The sequence below is a fragment of the Chelonia mydas genome, chromosome 6, assembly GCF_015237465.2.
Source record: "Chelonia mydas isolate rCheMyd1 chromosome 6, rCheMyd1.pri.v2, whole genome shotgun sequence".
In the NCBI taxonomy this organism is placed as follows: Eukaryota; Metazoa; Chordata; order Testudines; family Cheloniidae; genus Chelonia; species Chelonia mydas.
The window spans coordinates 120,546,495-120,568,207 of NC_051246.2; the positions used below are offsets into that span (position 1 = coordinate 120,546,495).

Below are 21,713 nucleotides of genomic sequence, written 5' to 3' on the forward strand. Positions count from 1 at the left end.
AAGCACACTCTATTATCTAGTCTTTTTATAACTAGCTTTTACAAAATACAGAGCTCATACTGGGTCATCACCACTCCTAACTTCACTAAACTACTTACCAACAAAACAGCCTAAGATTGTTAGGAGTATGTCTACACTGCACTTACATCAGTAAAACTTTCGTTGGTCAAGTGTATAAAAAACCCACCTCCCTGACTGACAAAAGTTTTACTGATGAAGAGTGCTGGTGTGGATGGTGCTTTGTCAGTGGGAGACGCTCTCTTGCCGACAAAGCTACCGCCCCCTTGTTGGGGGTGGTTTTATTTTGTTGGCACAAAGAGCAGCTACACTGTGGTCCTTACAACAGCTCTGCTGTAAGGGCACAGCTCTGCCACTGTAAGGAGTGCAGTGTAGACATAGCCTTAGTCATAAGCTGCTATATCAAAGGTGCCCAAACTCAAGATCTTCAACCACTTACTTTTTTTGTCTCAATTTGTTGACTCTCTTCTCCGCTCCTCTCTTTCTGATTAGAAGAAACTGCAAGCCTGCAGCCAACATTTGACCTTGCCTCCAGAAGCCCTGCTTATTCCAATGAACCCTTACCTATATGGTGTTCTGTTTTATTAATTCATGGTGGCTGAATGCACACAGTGTGATTGCAATTAGCTTGATCAAATTCTGGGCTAACTTTGCCCCCAATTACAGGGCAACACCTGTGTCATGCTGCCCTATCAGTTATGTTCTTACTGCAAGAAAATGAAATTGTTTAGATGTATTTGCTATTTGTAGGATGACCTTTTTCGGACACGTGTCTAAAAATACTGAACATCACGACTTTATCAATTAAGCAAACATTTATCAAGTTATGTTTAAAAACAAACAAACAAACGCAACCAAAACCAAACCTGGATCAAAGATCAGAGGATACAAGTGATAGAAAAACACAAGATAAGCTTGCCAACTCAAACATGATTAAAACTGTGCACATAGATTTCCACCTCCTGTTCCAGGACAAAATGTATTGAACTTTGTCCATAACGTGTGTGTGCTATACAGCACAAATATAATGGAGATCATCTATGTAAGGGAGGAATAAGAAGAGGCCTCAGACTTTCTAAATATCTCTTTGAGTGTAGTCTTCAGTTTCACTAAAGCTTACTTAAAAGGATCTCCAATTTCTTTGAATTGGACTATACTTTAGCGGATATAGCAATATTCTGAGGATGCAATCGAAGCCAAGCAGTTAGGGTCAAACAACTTTCTGTGCTGTAAATGTGACAAGGAGAGCAAGAGCAGTGTATCCTTTGGGTGCGTCTCGTCTATTGAAACAAACTAGGAGAGTTTTCCCCAAAACCTGAGGAAAAGATAATTATAACTGAGTAGAAATTCTTATAATGCATCAAAGGTATCCTCTTTGACTTAAGCAGAATGCAAATGTGGGCATTGATGACTACTGCCTTAGCTAAGGATCTCTCAAAGTAAAATGGAATCACTGAGCCTTGTTGTAAGTCTTCCTGGGAATATTATCCCAGTGGATTAGAAACTGGCGGCCTTCTAAGTGGAAGCTATGGTCAATTGTCTTAGCACAGCAGTTTGGTGCTTTTGTAGCAATAAGTGCTGTCTAAACTAAATTTTGATCACATTTGAAATCTATAACTGAAACTTATTTAAAATCACCTTCTGGTGGTCACTGTGCTTCTAAAAAGATATGACCGTGGGGTGTAGGAACTCTCAGAGGAATCACAAGTCCGTGTCAATTCTGCTTTATTACCAACTAAACAGACACTTTTTAAACAGCTCATGCTCTGTGGTGTTTTTGGGAGGAGGGATGTGTACTGTACGAAGGGGCTAACATCTGGGCTTAATGTAAAAAGATCTCTAGATTCTGCCACCCATTCTCATGCTGAGTAATCGCTTCGCTCACTTAATAGCATGAATTGCAATAGTTGCAGATGAAGGTACTACTCAGTCTGGGTACATCTACATAGCCACTGGGAAGTATGATTTCCATCTTAAATAGATAGACGCATGCTAATTCTGCCTGAGCTAGTGCCTAAAAACAGCAGTTTGCCCACCATTTCTCAGGCTAGCTGCCGAAGCAAAGTCCTGCCTGATCCCCTAGGTCTGCACTTGCTCAGTCTCAGCTGCAGCAGCATAGGCAACGGGTACAGTGCTGTTTTTAGGCACTAGCTCCATCAGAACTAGGGCATATACTTCTACTTGAGCTGGGAATCCTGCTTCCCCACGGCTATGTAGATATACCCTCTGAGTAAGGGTTGCAGAATCTGGCCCAAGTGGTGCTGCTGCTTGTAATAAACACAGATTGCAATCTGAGGGGTATACACAATGCATGTAAGAATGGGGAAGGCAGGTTAATAGCTGTAAAACAGTTAATATAAGGTTCCAGGGTATACATTACATCTGGAGTCAGGCTGTAAGTCCTATCATTGGCAGATGAGGGGAGTTTGTCTCAGACTGTAGACCAGGGATCGGCAACCTTTGGTACGCGGCCCATCAGGGAAATCCGCTGATGGGCCGAGATGGTTTGTTTACCTGCAGCGTCCGCAGGTTTGGCCGATTGTGGCTCCCACTGGCTGCGGTTCGCCGTTCCCGGCCAATGGGAGCTGTGGGAAGCAGCGTGGGCCAAGGGATGTGCTGGCCACCACTTCCCACATCCCCATTGGCCTGGAACAGCGAACCGCGGCCAGTGGGATCTGCAATCAGCCGAACCTGTGGACACTGCAGGTAAACAAACTGTCCCAGCCCACCAGTGGATTTCCCTGACAGGCAGTGTGCCAAAGGTTGCCAGTCCCTGTTGTAGGCATTTGTTTGTCACCCATGTATGTAGCTGAATGCTTGATAGCTCTGGTTCTAGAGCAGGGGTGGGCAAACTTTTTGGCCCGAGGGCCACATCAGGATGCGAAACTGTATGGAGGGCTGGGTAGGGAAGGCTTTGCCCCCCAAACAGCCTGGCCACTGCCTCCATCCGACTCCTCCCACTTCCCGCCCCCTGATTGCCCCCCTTAGGTCCCCCACCCATCCAACCCCCCCCGCTCCTTGTCCCCTGACTGCCCCCTCCCGGGACCCCTGCCCCTAACCGCCTCCCTCCCCCCCCTCGCCCCAAACCTCTGCCCTATCCAACCCCCGCTTACCATGCTGCTCAGAGCAGCATGTCTGGCAGCTGGGCCACCCGGCTGGAGCCAGACACACTGCCGCACTGCCCTGCATGAGCGCGTAGCCCCGCCACTGAGAGCACTGCCTGTGCGGTGTGGCTGCGGGGGAGGGGGAACAGCAGGGGAGGGGCCGCGGGCTAGCCTCCCAGGCCAGGAGCTCAGGGGCCGGGTAGGACAGTCCCGCGGTCCACCTCTGTTCTAGAGAATGAACATGGATTGGGAAATGTGCTCTCCTCAGAGTGGATAAGTATAGCCAATTTAAGGTGACTGTTGCACTTGGTCTAAATATGAAGAACAATTCCATCTGACTAACCTACCCTGGGAAGTGTGAACACTCTCTTAAACTATGGTGGTTCAGATCTCTAAATTTCTCCCATCTCCTCCTTTTCCACTGGTGAAATGAAATCGAGGCCTTGTGTTTATACAGGAGCTATGAAACTCCAGGAAAAAATCCAAACTGCACCAGAGGGATGTCTTAGCTGGCTGACACATACTGCTATGCTGCACAACTTCTCATGCATGTTGTGTATCAGAGCACAATAGCTAACCATTAACACCATTCTATTGTAATTCTTTATTTTAAAACACTCATTTAAAAATGAACCATTAAAAGTTCTTCTCAACAAAAACACATACTGGAACAAACCAGTTCTATGACTGGTCTCCAACAGTATTCTATTCCAAGCTCTTCACAGAAGAGCAACACCCAAATTGATCCAAATGTACTTGCCAAGATGCAAAACCATTGTGACGCTGAGCCAGTGAGGGATAAGCAGCCAGCAGGCTAAGTGATCCAAAATCAACCTTTAAGACATTAGAAAAGTATTGAAATGTTAACCAGGGCCATTCCGTGTAGATGGTTATCAAAGCCATGTTAAATAGATGGGAGTTCTGTATTGTTGGAGAACTAGAAGAGAATACTAATTGTATTTGTGTTTACCTAGATCTGTTAGAAGTATAGCAATGTGATCTAATAAACTTTTAGATGCTAAACTTCTGTTTCTGTCTGTAATGTTTCATTATTATATTCTATTGATTCAGAGATCAAAAGGGAATATTAACAATTAGATGAAACTTGTGGTGCAATAATATCATTCTTTATTTCTCTTTGAAGTTTGTAGTAAGCTACCTATGAACCTGTAAAAAGTTAATTGCCTTATGCTAATCAATGCAACTGGTTATCAGTGTATGCCTAGGAAAGAGATTTACTTCAAAGCAACAATGTAATTACCTATTCATCGTCCAAGGAATGCCTGCTGTGGTCACTTTCTGCCAAGAGGTTTGTCAGCTGAGCTTCAGCTATAAAAACTTTAGAGCCTCATCCTTTATCTCAGATCTGCTTAAACTTTGTCAGGGGAAACTCAAGCCACAAGACTGAGGTCTCCGTGTATGTCCTGGATTATCCCTCCAACTTTTCATGGAAGAATTTGAACAAACTGTGCACATGGACTGCCTATTGGACTATAACCTATTGAACTGATTTTGGAAGGACTCTTACAGATCAGCAGTTCACCATCTCTGCTATGGAACTGACCTAAGAACTTTATTCATGTCTGTATATATAATAATTTTTAACCACGGTAACTTTTTTTCTTTTTAATAAATATTCTTTTAGTTAATAAGAATTGGCCGTAAGCATGTATTTAGGTGAGATCTGAAATATCAGTTGATCTGGAGGATATGGTGTCTGATTTCTTGGGACTGGTAGAACTTGGTGAATAAGGCTTTAAATAACCCTCACTATGTAGGCTTGACTGGGTGGGAGCCAAAGGCTGGATTGCTTAAAGGGAACTGTATTTTGGCTCCATAGTGACCAGTTAGGTATTACAGAAGCTGTTTTGTTACTGGCTTGGTGAATCTAATTATTAGAACAAACCACCAGTTTGGGGGATCATCTGCCCTGTTCTTCACAATTTGCCCCGATTGAGCATTCTCAGTGTGGCCCCTCCAGAGACCATGATCACTTTGGTGTAGTCTGGTTAGGATATACATTACCACAGGTCAATTGGGTTTTGGGTCAGAAACACATACTTGTCAAAAGTTAATTGATATTGAGAGGTTAAAGATTAATTACAAGTGAGCCACATTCATATGATGATCTTTCAGAAAAACCCTTGAAGAGTTGTGCTCACAAAAGGGGCTGTCTTTTAAGGAAAATGTTCTCAGATCAAGACCTGAAAAATCTGTTTAAAAGACCGTGACCAGAAAGCAGGGTCTCCATCTTCATCTGTCCCAGATGCAGTGGCTGCAATAGAAGCAGTTAGAACACTAGCAGTGAAAAACAAATAGCAGTTAGAGCATGAAGCAAAACTGGCAGATCTTCGATTGCAGGAAAAGCAAAAGATTACAGAAGAAGCTGACAGGAGAGCCAAAAAAGCTTACTACCGACATCTAGCAGAGGCTGAAATTGAAAAAGCTGCTCAAAGGAGGCTGGAACAGGCACATAGAAAGCAGGTAGAAGCTGCCACACTCCAGCTCTAAGTCCTGAGAGAACAAAAGAATCTGCTACAGCCTGGAAATCGATCTCATCTCAATAGCAAAAATTTGGAGAGGATTTGTCCTATTTACAAAGATACTGAGGATATAGAGGAATTTCTGTCTATCTTTGAATGTCTGTGTGAAGTTCATCCTATTCCAAATGGGCAGAGGATGCCTGTCCTGGTGATTGAGATCATCTTCCGGCCAGTGTTCTGATTGGCAATGACATTATAACTAGGTTGCATCCAGTTTAATGTCATAACTAGGGCCCGGGTGATTATGACACTTCCATCTTGCCTGTTGTTGGGTAAGGATATGACAACTTTGTTTCATCAGGCTGATATGACCAGGGCGCACAAGGAAAGCATGAAGGTGATTGGACTGTTACCCGCTACCCATGTAGAAAATTGTGACAAGGAGGGAATTGGAGCTAATTATTAGAATAAACCACCAGTTTGGGGGATCCTTTGCCCTATTCTTTGCTGTTTGCCCTGATTGAGCATTCTCAGTATGGCCTATTCAGTGACCATGGTCACAACCATAATATAGGGGAATATATATATATTTTTTAGCCTCAGCTGAACAGTGGCAGTGAATCAGTCCTAAATAGCTGGGGGATGGGAAATCTGACCAGTAGGAGAGAGGAGATTAATTTTCAACAGCAAAGGGAAGAGGGGACAAAAGTGTCTATGCTGAGAGGACACATGCAATATCTTTGGTGGTTCAACAAATATTATTTAATTATGTAGGTTTCTTTTTTTGGGATGGGTGGAGGAAGGGTGTGTGAGTGTGTCTCCTAAAGATGGCTAACAATCAGAGTTTGGGGTGTGTTGGGATAAACTATAGGGGAAAATATGTATAAAAATAGTATGATTGTATAACTTAAAGACTGCACTGTAATGTGCAAAAGGGTGAAATTAAGGTTGCATGTGCCTTTAACTGTGGAACTTCTTGATCTTCTGAGCACTTAGCCATGTAACCTTAATAGCTGGTTATACACTGACAAGTGACTTTATAATAATGCTATTGTGAGGTTCCATGTTTCTGTATAAACTGTGCAAATTTGAATCGCTGCCAACAGTGATTCATAAACTGCTTTCTTGGTCATTTCAACAGAAAATGAACTGCCTGACAAGGTCGTCTGGGTGACAGGGGCCTCAAGTGGAATTGGAGAAGAGTTAGCTTACCAGCTAGCAAAGATAGGGGCTCTAGTTGTGCTTTCTGCAAGAAGAGAGAATGAATTGGAAAGGGTGAAACAGAAGTGTCTTGGTAAGTAAAGTAACTTCCATATTATTGATCTGACTTTTTGCCATTATAGAAGTGTTGTAAAAAAACTTAATCCATACAACAGGAATACATTCATAATTAAAGGCAGTTATGAACTTACATTTATTATAACCTAGATGCTTTGCTTTGAGTTTTGTGTATTTTTAGAAAGCTCCAGCTGAAGGATGCAATGTTACAGGAGCAGTAAATGAAAAATGTTTAGGTGCTAAAGTTGCAGATGCATGCGTAGGCACCTAGTGGGATTGTCAAAAGCACTTATCTGCAATTTTAGGCAATTTAACAGTCTGGGCCTTTTTCTCTTGAAAATAAGAGGGTATTTCAAAAGGAACACAAGGCACTGTGCCAACAGGGTGGGGTCATGTGGAAATTCTGGCAGGCTCTTAGTGTAAAAGTTACTCAATAATTGAGCCATCCAAGATATGCAGCTAAACTTGTCTTTGTGGCAGTTTGTAATCTTCAGTACCATCTTATAGCACAGAGGTGGGCAAACTACAGCCTGCGGGCCACATCCAGCCCGCGGGACCGTCCTACCCAGCCCCTGAGCTCCTGGCCTGGGATGCTGTCCCTCCCTCCCCCGGAGTCGTGCCGTTGCGCGGCACAATGCTCTGGGGGGCAGGGCTGCAGAGCTCGGCCTGACCCCGTGCTCTGTGTTGTGCGGCGCAGCTACCTGTCCTGGTGCAGCTATGCTGCCAGCCACCGGCGCTGTAGGCAGCGCTGTAAGGGGGTAGGGAGCGGGTTGGGCAGGGGAGTTTGGGGGGTGGTTGGGGGCTTGGACAGGGGTCAGGGCAATCAGAGGGTGGGGAATGGGGGCAGGTGTCCTGGGTGGGGGCAGTCAGTAAGGAGAAGAGGGGTTGGATGGGGGGGGGGCAGTTAGGGGTGAGGGGCCTGGGGGTGGTCAGGGGACCGAGAGCAGGTCCCCGGGGGGCCATCAAGGAACAGGAGGGGCAGGAGTCCTGGAGGGGCCATCAGGGGGTGAGAAGCAGGAGGGTCAGACGGGGCAGGGGTAGGGCAATGCCTGGCTGTTTGGAGAGGCACAGCCTCCCCTAACCGCCCCTCCATACAATTTCAGGAACCCGATGTGGTCCTCAGGCCAAAAAGTTTGTCTGCCCCTGTTTATAGCACCTAAACTTCTTGGTGGGTGTAAGTAGCTCAGACTCCCTGTTACAGATGAGTGTGAGACTATGCTGCTATAGTCCCTGTTGTGTAGACATGGTCTCACTAAACAACAGAAACATTCAGGGGTCCAGTCTGCCTTCAACATGTTTGAACAGGGTAACTGCAAGGTTGCACAGGTGTCCCTGAGGAAATCGTTTACCCTGCAGAATATTTTACTGGTATTGATGAATGACATGCCAACAGCAGTGACTTCAATCTCAACAAAATGAGGTTGCTGCATACTGGTGCACAAGTAGGGACTCCTTATTTGTGGCAAAGGTTAGGTCTAATGAAAAAACACTTGCTGGGGGCAGGGACAAGGTCCAACACAGTATTTGCCCAGCATTGTGGAAACAAGGTCAGTCTAGCCTGCATATATTGGATTGCTATAAATGTAATCATTAACAAATCCTGCTGTAGCCCTCTACTTGCTTTCTAGTGTGCAGATGATGGAAGGAGAAAGAGATTAATGTAGTTATGGCCCAGAAACAATCAAAGATGAAAGAGAATTAGTTACCAGGTGGACTCTAATTAAAAACACTTAAAACACACAAAAATAGACATTAAAATGTGGGGGAAGGGAATAATTTTGTTGCCTTTGCTGTGTGAAGAAGACTCTCAAGCCACTATTTAGGAAGCAAGCTCAGTGCAACTGTGAGAAAGGTCAGTTGTTCAAAACAATAGAAAAGCTGATGCATGCAGCATGAAGACTTGGAATTGGTGGCACTTGGCCTTGCTAACATATTCATCAGCCTGAAAGCATTCTAAAGAGCACACAGTGTAATAAACAGACATATTATGCAATAGTGAAAATATCTTATGAGATGCATTTAAGCCTCCTCAAATCCTTCTTCATAACAAGAAGAAATTAACAAACGCAGGCGTTCTGCTTTACCATAAAAAAGTACCGTTAACAAAAGAAACGGCAGCTTGACAGTGTGGGACTGGGGATTGGTCCAGGAGGAGAGGTGGTGTCTATAGGGTCCATCCCCTGCCCTCTCCCGAAGAGTGTGGATTCTCTGGCTCAAGTTGATGAAACTGCTCAGAATGGCAGGGCGGGCTTAGAAGTTTTGGGATCTGTGATTGGCATGGAACAAACTCTGGCTAGCTTTACACTAAATTTTTCTGCTGCTGAAATAAAAGCAGAAAGTTGCCAGCACAGATTTTAAGCTATATAATCTGAGTGCACTTGCTGTGGAAACTGAGACAAACAAAACCACTTTTGAGGATGGAACCATGTCTTAATGTATAAGAGGGAAGCCAGTTTGTTACTGAACGTCTATGCCGTTTGCTTAGTACTTGGTTTGCCAACTAAAACTCTTACAAAAATAGTTGAGGTTTTTGTGTTTACATGCTTCCTTTCTCTCCTTTTGAAAGGAAAAGAACCTGTCTTCAGAAAATATACTGTCTGGCCTTCGCAGTAAGGCCTATGTGGTTCATTAGTGATAAGATTGTGATAGGATGTCTTGGAGCACTGCATGGCCTTCTGATGCTTTTCTTATTCTTGTGGGAAGTACTTAAGATCATTCACATGTTTCCCAGGCAGAGGGCATTAAAAATAGCCACTGAAGTCACACTAACCTTCCCTGACTCTCTGGTTCTTGTCAATTAACCTTACAAGTTTACTGGGATTTGATCTCAAGTGGCCTTAATGTTCGTTTTTGTGTGTGTGTGTCTCTCTCTCTCTCTCTCTCTTTGTAAAACTTAGAAGTAACGCTTAATATCTGAGGGCTTGCCCACATGTCAAATTAATGTGTGGCAAGCCCAGGTGTGAATCTACTGTGTATCAGCTTGCTGTACACTAGCTTGCCATGTGACTGAGGCCTTACTCCCTATGAAACGCATGAGCACGCTCTAGTGGTTACGCTTGTGAATTTTCCACTGTGCCTTAATTTTTCATGACTATAAAACATTTAAAAAAAAAAAAAAATTAATGTTCAGCTTAAAAAGACAGAACACTAAGGGTATGTCTACACTACAAAATTAGGTCGATTTTTATAGAAGTTGATTTTTTGGAAGCAGTTTTATACAGTCGATTGTGTGTGTCCCCAGTAAGCGCAGTAAGTCGGCGGAGTGCGTCCACAGTACTCTGGCTAGCGTCGATTTTCGGAGCGGTACACTGAGGGTATTGGAATTCTGGGTTGAGCTCCCAATGCCTGATAGGGCAAAAACATTGTCGCGGGTGGTTTTGGGTACATGTTGTCAGTCGCCCCTCCCTCCCTCTGTCTGCCGTTGCTTTCACAGAGGATCGTTTCGCAGCTTTTTTCCTGGGTTAAGCATGCAGCCGCCATAGCACTGCAAGTGGGAGCCCGCTCAGCTCACTGTCACTACTGCTGTTGCGGGCAAGACTACTGTGGGGGCTGCTGTGATCCAAGTAGCCAATGGAATCACTGACGTTCTGTTATCAAGGGTAGTGACTCTGGGAAATGTGCGGGCCTTTTTAGATATTCCTGTCCTTTGTCGCTGGTGAAGAAATCTTTCAGCCGTACGTTCCACATGTAACAACTCCAGGGCTCCTGCTCTTTTGCCTTGGCCACATAGCAGCAGCTCCTGGGTGCCTTCGCATCAATGGTGAACGGCTCCACCACTTCTGCTGCAACTCTGCTATCCTGATCTGCTGCAACTCTGCAGGAGACAGTGCAGTAGGACTGCTAGCCATCCTCATCAACGGTGTCTTGCTAGCTCCACCGCTTCCGCTCAACTCTGCTATCCTGATCTCCTGCGAGCAGGAGGCTTCTGCCTCAGGCTGCTCTCCCAGCCAGCAGCACTGCGCAGTCGCGCCTACCCCTTGCTCCCATGGCTCATGAAGCCTGGACAGTAGTAAGGAGCAGTTCAACTATAGGCTGAGCAAGTGCAGAATGGTGGTAGAATGTGCCTTTGGATGTTTAAAAGCTCACTGGCGCTGTTGGTCAGACCTCAGTGTAACCAACATTCCCATTGTTATTGCTGCTTGCTGTGTGCTCCATAATATCTGTGAGAGTAAGGGGCAGACGTTTATGGCAGGGTGGGAGGTTGAGGCAGATTGCCTGGCGTCCGATTTTGAGCAGCCAGATACTGATTAGAAGAGCACAGCAAGGCGCGCTGCGCATCACAGAGACTTTGAAAACCAGTTTCATGACTGGCCAGGCTACAGTGTGACAGTTTGTGTATTTCTCCTTGATGCAAACCTGCCCCCTTTGTTGATTTTAATTCCCTGTCAGCCAACCACCCTCCCCGCTTTGAAATAAAGTAACTATTGTTTTGAAACCATGCATTCGTTCTTAATTAAAAAAAAAAATTGAGATAATGGACAAGGTAGCCACGGGTGGTTTTGGGTATGTCGTCAGTGACCATTCCCTCCCTCCCTCCATGAAAGCAACAACAGACAAACATTTCTTGCCCTTTTTCCTGGATTACCCATGCATATGCCAGAGCACGGGAAGCGGGAGCCAGCTCCGATCACTGTTGCAGTTGTGAGCATTGTAAACACCTCGCATTTGCCCTTGGAGATTTTGGCATATATATTGGCGTTACATCTTTTGGAACGGAGTTCTGGTAGCACGGATTCGTCTCCCCATACAGCGATCAGATCCAGTTCCTCCTGTTCGGTCCATGCTGGAGCTCTTTTGTGATTCTGGGACTGCATGGTTACCTGTGCTGATGAGCTTGCCATGCTGGCCAAACAGAAAATGAAATTCAAAAGCTCCTGGGGCTTTTCCTGTGTACCTGACTAGTGCATCTGAGCTGAAAGCGCTGTCCAGAGCGGTCACAATGGAGCACTCTGGGATAGCTCCCGGAGGCCAATACCATAGAATTGCATCCACACTACCCCAAAGTCGACCAAGCAATGTCGATTTTTAGTGCTAATCCCCCTCGGAAGGAGTACAAAAAAGATTTTAAGAGCCCATTAAGTTGACAAAACTGGCTTCGTCATGTGGACGGGTTCAGGGTTAAATCGACTTAACGCTGCTAAATTCGACCTAAACTCATAGTGTAGACCAGGGCTTAGTGTCTTTCATTTGTTTAACACCCAAATAATGTACCTACACTTACAAATTTTATTTTAATCCTTTTTCTGCCTTTAGGAGCTGTTTCTGTAGTCCAATAGCATTAACCATATTCAAGGTTCTCCTGCTTCTGGCTCAGGTATTGTGTATGTAGGTTGGCCATTACCGCCCCCTGGCTGTCATGGAAAGGACAATACCCTGCATGCTCTCAGGAATGCACACAGCTGAACAGTTTAACCTACAGGCAAAATGTGAAGGATCCTGATACTCTGTGCTTCTGAAGGCCTTGGTTAAAATCCTAATTTAAAAAGCCATATTGCAGTGGTTATAAGGAATGTGTAAATGCCTTGTAGACTAGAGTGTGTTGGTATGTTCAAGATACACAAACCCATTTCATTTAATAAGAGTACTTTGTGTTGGTACTGTTGTTATGATAGCATTCCATTAGCTGATTCTGTGTTTGAGAAAACAAAATCTGTTCCCTTCCCACTTAATGGAATTTCCTTTTTGGAAGCTGTGTTGGTGGTGAGGCTGTTGGATTTACTTATTTTAAAATATCAGGAATTAAATGTGCCTTGTTGGTGTTTTGGCTGGAATGCTCCTTTTAAATACTTTCTTTTACTTTAGAGATCTCCAACTTGAGCAGTAAAGATATCCTTGTTTTGCCCCTTGATTTGACTGATAGAAGCTTCCATGAAACTGCAACTAAAATCGTTCTTCAGCATTTTGGCAGAGTGAGTTGAATTTTTGGGCTGTCCTTCTCCCCCCCCCAGTTTACAACCACCCCCATCCCTCCACCTTTATTCTTTTCTGAATTAATGAAAATAAAAACAAAACCAAAGTTACCTACCCATTTTGTATGTTTATGTGTGTATGCACACATGTTTGTGTGGATATCAAGTCCTTGATCCTACAATTGTTTGCTTGTGGGCATGCCATTGACGTCAGTGGGGGTTCTGCACAGGTACAACAATGAGCAAATAACTTGAGTAAGGAGCTAAGAATCTAATTTGATTGTTCCTGATCTGTGGTTGTATAACCTCATTTCTAGATCCATACTGAAAATGGAATAACCATAACTGGGTGTGTATTGGTCTGAAAGTTGAACACAAGAAAGCAAATTCAGAGAGCTTCATGTCGCAGTGTTAGTAATATCTGTTTGTGCTAGCTAACATGCACAACAGAAATGTACATAACTCAAAAGCTGACTGTTCATATCAAGAATGGGGGGGGGGATAAATAAAATATTTTCCTGTGCGTAGGTGTTCTGCTCCAGATGCCTGGCTCTGTGGTTGTCCCTTCAAACATAATCTGAAATCCAGGCAGTGTAATAAAGTGGGAAGTTTTATATAGTGCCCATAGTCCCCTTGTCATTTTATGCTTTTACAGTCCTGTTTTTGTAGTTGTCTTTCTCTCCCCACCCCCCAGTGCTGTCTCCTCCAGTGGAACTCTGGGCAGACCTAAGAGTCAGCCCACATGGACCATCTTGCAGGACCAGGGCCTTAGATGTTACTAGCTACAAGATTATAGGCTTCTTTTATATTAAACTATCCTGCTATGTGGTTTCCATCTACAAGTGTTCCTCTAATGGACCTGGTCTACTGCTCAGCATAGTTACATTGAGCTATTTTTGTCAGTTTTTTTGCTAACCCAGCACCAAAATTAGCCAAACCTCAACTTAGACTTAATTGTTGTGGGTTTCTGCCACTAGAGTGCCTAAAACATCATCTCCTGCAGCAGCTAATAGTGACCCAATGCTACAAAAGCTAGACGATATTAGGGAGAGAAAAGCTGGGCAAGACTCGTGCTCCCTCAGGGAAAAAATGTTGGTGGTTAAGACTTGTATTAATTTGTTTCTTTTCTGAAGATTGACATTTTGGTGAACAATGGTGGACGTTCCCAGCGCTCCCTGTTTGTGGATACGAAGGTGGATGTCTATGCTGCCATAATGGAACTTAATTACCTGGGTACAGTCTCCTTAACTAAACATGTCCTGAATCACATGGTCCAAAGGGAGAAGGGGAAGATTGTAACTGTGAGCAGTGTAATGGGCATCATGGGAGCCCCCCTCGCCACGGGATATTGTGCCAGCAAGCATGCCCTCCAGGTAAGCTAAATTCCATCTGGCTCGCTAAACTAGCAGTCTTGGAACATAGTGACCTTGTATCTCCAGGAAGCTTTATTGCTGGAGCAGCTAGTCCTTGCTGAAGCTTTTATTCCAACCAACATCCAGCAAGGAGAGAGACTTGGCTGCAGAAGTGTATGCTTATTGTGGGGCCCCTGCCTAAGTATTTTAAAGCTCCTCAGAATTAACAGAAGGGGCTGGCTATAGACAACACTCCCCTCCCAAACCTGGGCACAATTGGTGACCAGGAAAAGTGTCTCCTTTCCATCCGTCCTTTCCTCTTTGGATAGCCAACAACTCGCTGGTGGGGACTGCAGGGGCCTCAGGTAGGTCTAACAGATTTACAACTGAAATAAGATCACCATTTTTTCCCTGTCTGTCTTCCCAGGGTTTTTAGGTGAAATAGTATGGTAGTATTGGGATCCAAAACCCATGAGTTAGGCCCCCAAAATCATAGGCACAGACTCTGTGGGTGCTCTGGGGCTCAAGCACTCATGGAGGATGGGGGGGGGGAGAGAATAAGGGGTGCTCAGCACCCATGAGCCAGAGCTTAAGTGTGGAATGTGATGAGTTCCATGCTGCTAACAACTTCTGCTCTTGGGACAGGGAGCTTTTTTGTAAACAGAGGCAGGGTGATTAAGATAATTTAATGATAAGCCTTTTGTTAAGGATCATAAGATGATCCTGAAAGCAGTGCCAGACACTCTAGCTAAGGAACTAAAGGGTAGGAATAAATAGTCTATTTTCAGAATGAAGAGAAGTAAATAGTGGTGATCCCCAAGGGCATGGACTGGGACCAGTGCTGTTCAACCCATTCATAAATGATCTCTAAAAGGGTGTGACAGGGCAAGGCCAGATGTCTATAGAAAAGTAGTGGGAGATAGAGATATTAGCTCCAGGCTAAACAAATCCCTGGTACCAGGATAAGTGAAAGGGCAGCTGCTCCAGATCAATTAAGACACCTAGGGCCAATTAAGAACTTTCCAGAAGGCAGGGAGAAGGCTCGGTTGATTGGGACACCTGAAGCCAATCAGGGGATGGCTGAAACTAGTTAAAAGCCTCCCAGTTAGTCAGGTGGGTGTGCATGTCAGGAGCTGCAGGAGGAAGTTGTGCTGTTGGAGAGACTGAGTAGTACACACCATATCAGGCACAAGGAAGGAGGCCCTGAGGTAAGAGTGAAGTGGAGCTTGAGGAAGTGCGGGCTGCTGTGGGGGAAGTAGCCCAGGGAATTGTACATGTTCTGTTTCTAAAAGGTCAGCTACCATAGCTGATACTATTAGGGTCCCTGGGCTGGAGCCCGGAGTAGAGGGTGGGCCCGGGCTCTCCCACCCCCCCCCCCTTGCTCCCTGATTAATCACTGAGACTGGGAGACAACAGAGACTGTGCAAGGCAGGGTAACTTCTCCTGTCTTCCCTCACTGGCTTATGATGAAAATGGCTCAGTAGACTGTGACCCTTGTCTCTAGAGAGAGAAGGGTTACGTGGAGGGTCATAGTGAGCCTCTGAGGCTAGTGAAATCTGCCAGGAAATGCGGGACCCACGGAGGCAAGGACAGAGCTTTGTCACAAGGGGTAAACAGTGAGGTGGCAAAATTTGCAGATAGTTAAGTCCAAAGCAGACTGAAGAGTTACAAAGTGATGGCACAAAACTGGGTGCCTTGGCAACAAAATGGCAGATGAAATTACATGTTAAATGCAAAGTAATGCACAGGGCAAAATATAATTCCCACTATACATATAAAATGATGGGGCCTAAATTAGCTGTTGCCCTTCAAGAAAGAGATCTTGGAGTCATAAATCTGCAGTACTCTGGAAACACTGTGCCTCTATGATCCTGAACTGTGGAACACTCATTCTCCAGCTTCAAATGACTTAAAAATTATCTCCAGTCATCAATGGGACAGACGCAACTGAATAATGTAGCTGTCCTTAACGTGCATCAAGACCATATCAGGGAACTAGATATCAAATAAGATTGCTGACCGTTTCATCCAGAAAGCTACAGTGAGACGTAATGTCTTTAAACTGCAACGTTAGTGAAGACAGCTTGTAGGTGATTGCAATGATTTTAATATACTGTAATTCATGATATAATTATGTAGTTCATAACTTAATTATTAAAACAGTAAAGATACCAACAATACACATTCAATAACTAGAATATAAAAGAAGTGTTTAAAATAGGCTGAAAATAGCCTCTCCCCTGCCCGCAAACTGGCAGAACACTTCCTCCCTCCCCCAACACACACACCCCTTCAGAAACAGTCACTAGCAAAAACAAAAGTCCGCACCTATGCGCAAAACCATAAGTGGTCAAAACATCACAAGAACTTGGGGGGGAGGGGTGTATGTGTGTTTGTTGTTTGTTTTTTAAATTCTTTGCCTTCTGGCTTTGGAGCCTTTAGGGTGCCCCCTTTCAAGCTTTTTCTGGCCCTTATGGTTTCAGAGAACTATTTATTTCTAATAATTGCTTGACTCCAGCAGCTGGGGCTTAATAAAATCATAGGTTTTGGCAATGCTGTATGTCAAGGGGCACAGTGAAATCCTCAAAAAAAACCCCCAGAAACCGTTGCTATAGGACATACTATATTACAGCCCTGTTTCCTTGCAAGGCTTTTTTTTTATATTGGTGTGAATATAAAAGGGTTATGAACAACCTCAGTTCCGAAGGCGTTTGTAATTCCGAGGGTCTACTGTACACTCTGTTCACTTTGATATGGGGGTTTCCTTATTTATATTTTGAAATAGAAATAATCCCCATATGAGACCTACAGCCTTACTGGCTGAAATATATATATCTGAAGGAGAAAGCCATGAGTGGCAATGGGAACTCCTTGTGAAGAAGGGAATTGACATTCATGTTTATGGGCTAGAATAACTGAGAGAATTGTGGGCCCAGTCCTTTGAATTTTGAGCACTTTCATGACTTTCAAAGAGAATCTGTGGCTCATGGCACCTCATGAAGTACCTGGTATCTTTCAGCATCCTGCCCTTTATTCTCACCATTTCTTGCAACAAATTGGGGATGTGTGTGCTTATCTTCACCAGTGTAGAAGGCTCTCAGAGCAACAGACCAAGAAACAATGTCTGTAAGGGTTGCATCTGAATTTGTATACTTTATGGGGTTAGATATGATCTGCCTTCCACACTATTCTATGAACTGCTGCTAAAGTGTGATTTGTTTTCAACTTAAACTGCAGTGACTGTTCTAGTCAGTGACTTTGTAAAATGGCACCACCTTACTCAACACCTGACTTGAAGGTGCACATAGCAGATATTTGTTTAGTGTATGAAATACTATAAAGCAAAGGGCTGGCATAATAAGCCCGTCAATAAGCTATGAAAGAATGAGGCCAATTCTGGTGAGGAGGCACAAGACAGTTGTCAGGTGTTACTGAAAACTCTTACCACTGAAATCCTAGGTGGAGGTTCGAGCTCTCAATTAAAAATTCACCTTTTGACTTCTACACTGTGGAGAGCTGATCTGGAAGTCCATTGAGAGAAAAAGCATATAAACGTGAACACCCTCCCCCAGGGTCATTTCTGTAGTCTTGTAAACTCAATTCTGAATGCTTTTTTGTCTAAACACAATTCAGCCATTGTATATATCACTATGTGTGCACACAAGGCTCTCTAAATTCCTAGAATCATAAAATATTAGGGTTGGAAGAGACCTCAGGAGGTCATCTAGTCCCTAGATGTAGAGCACTTTGCAAGTGGTGGTAAGGTTGGGCTATTTATTTTAAAAAAAAAAAAAAAAAAAAAAAAGCCCCAGGATACTGAAAGTTAATCTTAGCTTAATCTAACATTTGAAAGTATGGAAATGACCAATTAAAGCACTCCAACAGCCTTAATCTATAGCAAAACAAGCCTCAAGTCGCCTTTCCTCTGTTTCTTTCACAGCTAGAGCCTGGTTCTACAAACTGCTATTCATATAGCTTCCCACAGGGTTGCAAAGCAGAGGGCTTTATCCTACAAGATGTAGTATTTATTTATTTAATTTTTACCAAAGGCTTTTAAGAAATTCAGGATAGGTTAGTGGATATCCTCTTGTAAGAGTCAATGTATTGATTCATTGACCACCCTACTACCATCCTCCTTTTGTCACATCACAGACATTTTAAGATGTTTGTATTCTTTAAAAGCACAAACCTTCAACTTGAAGACACTGTATTTGTAAAGACTTGTATGTATAATGCTAGTTAACATGATGGCAGAGGAGCACCCTTACCTTAGGTTTTTGAAGTGGCTTTAATGCCCTGATCTGGGTCTAGGAAGTTTGTCTACATGTAATTGTTTTGTATTTGTTGATTCTTAATTGGTGGCACATGGAGTCTTAATAAAGAATGCAGAATGATGGACTTCAGTATGCTCTTCATACAAATTCCTAATTTGATAATTGGTAGCACATGGTGCCTCAATGGCGCAATGACAGCCTTCGGTATTCACCCTAATTAGGCATTTGTATAACTGGTGGCACATGGAGTTGCACTAAAGAATGATTTGTGATGTCTTCGCATGCTGCCTAATCAAAAACTTCTGAAATAGGTGCCTTTGCTAGACATAAAGGCTGCTAGTTCTTGCACACTAGCACTGCAATTAGGAGCAGAACATCTTAATGTTTTTGGTCATTGAGTTGAAAGTGCGTATGGATGGATAACACTTTCTGTTCTAACACCATCCTTCCACTCCCCAAATGCACTCCAGTGAGGGTGTCACCAGGGGCCAGTGTTAGGGTTGCTGGGTGCCTAACTGTGTGTTTCTATACTTTCAAATGTTGGGCTTTCTTTGAAACCTATCCTAATATCTAGGTTTCTTTTTGACAGTGCTTGTCTTTTAATAGCAATAATATTATAAAATCACTAATCTGTACTCTCAGCCACTGAAAACCCCCAGTAAAAACCACAGCAGCGAGTCTCAGAGCCCAGGTCAGTGGACTCAGGATCTGAGATTCTGTCTACACTGCGCTTTGGAGGTGTGATTGCAGCAAGCATAGACATACCCACGCTAGTTCTGATCAAAGCTAGATCTAGATCAAAGCTAGCTCAGGTAGCCGTAGCAGTGAAGTCTTGACAGCACAGGCTACCCTCATCCACTCAGGACTCTGGGTAGGTGCTTTGAATGGCTGCCACCCATGCTGCCACGTTTCAGTACTGCTGTTCAAAGCTAGCTTGAGTAACCAGCTAGATCTTGCTACACATGCTGCCATCACATCACCTGATTACAATGTAGACCTACCTCTCGTGTTTGTAATTAAAGCTCAGCTTCGCTCTTGCATTTGTCTGCAGTGTGTTCAAGTCAGAGCCCAGTCCAGCTCCAAGTGAAGCCAAGAGCAAAATTCTCTATTGAATTCAGTGGTGCAGCATTGGACACTTAGAGCACGTGGTCCAAGATCTTGTTGAACAATGTTTCCCTCTGTGACGTTACACCCCCTATTCTTCACAGAAATATCTTAATTGTGCCATGTTCATATTATATGTCTTATGCAAGATGGGGCATGTGAGGTGTCCTAGAAAAGGTCCATTTACTGAATGTATTTATCCAATTTGTATGCATGTGTCTTTTCTGTATCTAAAGTTAGTTGTAATTGTTACCCACACAGAAATATTGTCTACGTATGTGCTTGGGGAAACTCCCCCAGAATCAGCCTTAATGGGCTATTAGGAAAAGCCAATGAGTGTTCAAAGATGTGGACACCCCCCCCCCCATCTTCCCAAGAATTCCTTCCTGTGGACCTTGCAATTAAACATTGTCTCATGGTTGCCCTGACACTGCAAGTCATATGATAATGTCCACCTGGTACAAAAATACCACCTTGGGCACTGCTGGTACTTTTCCACTAGAAACACAAGGATTCCCACCTTAGTAAATTCTATTTAAGGCTGGGAAGCAAGGCAGTCTGGACTGTCCTCTATTGCCTTCCGCGGAAGGAAGACTGCTAAAAACACCTGAAGGGAAAGGCAGAGTTAAGTCCATGCTGAGACAGGGTCCAGTCTGTAAAGGGAAATAACCGGAACTCTAAATTCCGGAAACTCTGCAACTCTCCTAAAATAACATTTAAGGTGAGAAATTACACTTTGTAACCTGTTTCTTGAGTGTATTAAGCTTAGTTTGTGTGTTTTGTTTTATTTTCTCAGTAATCTGCTTTGTTCTGTTTGCTATCCCTTATAATGACTTAATTTACCTTTGTAGTTAATAAACTTATTTCTTGTTCATAACATAACCCAGTTTGTGCAATTCATAGCTGGGGAGAGGGGCAAGAAGCTGTGCATCTCTCTTTCCACATTGAGGGAGAGGGTGATTTTTATGAGCTTGCGCTGTACAGATTTTTCTATACAACGCAAGACAATATTATTTTGGGTTTGCCCTCTCCCAAGGGCACGTGTACATGAGTACTGGGTGAATCTCGGAGCTGATTCCTCCCACACAGAGTTGATCTCCATGTCTGTGTCCATATCTGTGTCCATTTGATGGGTGTGTCCCTACCTGTGTGTGCTGGAGAAAGCTTGAGGGCTGGGCACAGCTAGGACAGGGTGGGGAAACCCAGGCCGGTGGAATGGATGGACCCTAGCACATCAGGTGGCATCCTGGATGGGGGGTCCAATCTGTCACACCCTCCTCCCTGTGACACAAAATCCTTGTCCTTTACTTAAAACAGGATAGAAACTATTCTTTACTCTCTGCATAGGCGTTGGGAGAAGCAATAGGCATTTGATTGCAGTAGTCTACTCCTTTCTGTGATTCTGCAGTTCTTAGTCCTGCACAGCTCCCTTTGACAAAACACCAGGAGCCTTGATTCTCTGAGGCGCTGAGCACTATGTGCTGCCATTAACTTCGCTTGGTGCTAGAGATGCTCAGTACCTCTAAAATTCAGGCCCCATAATACTTTGTTGGTGGGCATTGTGCAGACCTGAGAGCTGCAAGAGTGGGGAAAGCTTCTGGTATAGAGACCCTTGTGCTTCTGAGAGCTGATGGAAAGAGGCATCAGTGACTGCAGACAATCTCTTACTATCCAAGCCCTTTAGCTGTAGACTGAACTAGGAGTAAATATTCAAAGTGGTCACTGAACATGAAAGATTGAAGACTGGTGGTGGTGATCGCATTTAGTACAATACCTGGAACTTCTACAGCAGAGTTAAAGCTTAATGCTCATTAAAATAAGTGAGACCTCACAATACCACAGTGAACTACATAAACATTATCCTCATTCTATTAATGGGGAAACTGAGGCATGGGGCAATAACAACATAACTTCCTTTCTTCTAGGGTTTCTTTAATTCTCTTCGGCCTGAACTTGGTGAATACCCAGAGATAATCATTACCACCATCTGTCCAGGACCTGTCCAATCCAAAATTATACACAATGTCTTTACTGAAGACCTCTCAAAGGTAAGGAGCAGATATTTTCCTGCTGAAACTCTGCTACAGTAGAAGCTAATTCTGTTAGCGCTCAGTAAAACTATCATTTTTCAATGTAGAACTGAGCTCCTTCCTGCTGGCAAACACTAAGCTTCCAGCAGTAAAGAGATGAA

The 21,713-nt window shown here is 43.9% G+C and overlaps 1 protein-coding gene across 3 annotated transcripts in view; it reads left to right on the forward strand.

The window, feature by feature from the left end:
• The window catches only part of DHRS7 (dehydrogenase/reductase 7), a 35,293-nt gene that overhangs the window by 9,821 nt on the left and 3,759 nt on the right, over nucleotides 1–21,713 (forward strand). Inside the window, exons 1-5 of one of the 3 annotated variants that reach the window (XM_037901162.2) lie at nucleotides 4,687–4,732; nucleotides 6,747–6,899; nucleotides 12,686–12,792; nucleotides 13,926–14,165; nucleotides 21,448–21,570. In XM_037901162.2, coding sequence (XP_037757090.1) covers nucleotides 4,702–4,732; nucleotides 6,747–6,899; nucleotides 12,686–12,792; nucleotides 13,926–14,165; nucleotides 21,448–21,570 — 654 coding nt within the window. In that variant the 5' untranslated portion in view covers nucleotides 4,687–4,701. Of the gene's footprint in view, nucleotides 1–4,686; nucleotides 4,733–6,746; nucleotides 6,900–12,685; nucleotides 12,793–13,925; nucleotides 14,166–21,447; nucleotides 21,571–21,713 lie in introns of those variants that run through there. The other 2 variants (XM_027827642.3, XM_043547869.1) reach the window with 2 other exon arrangements.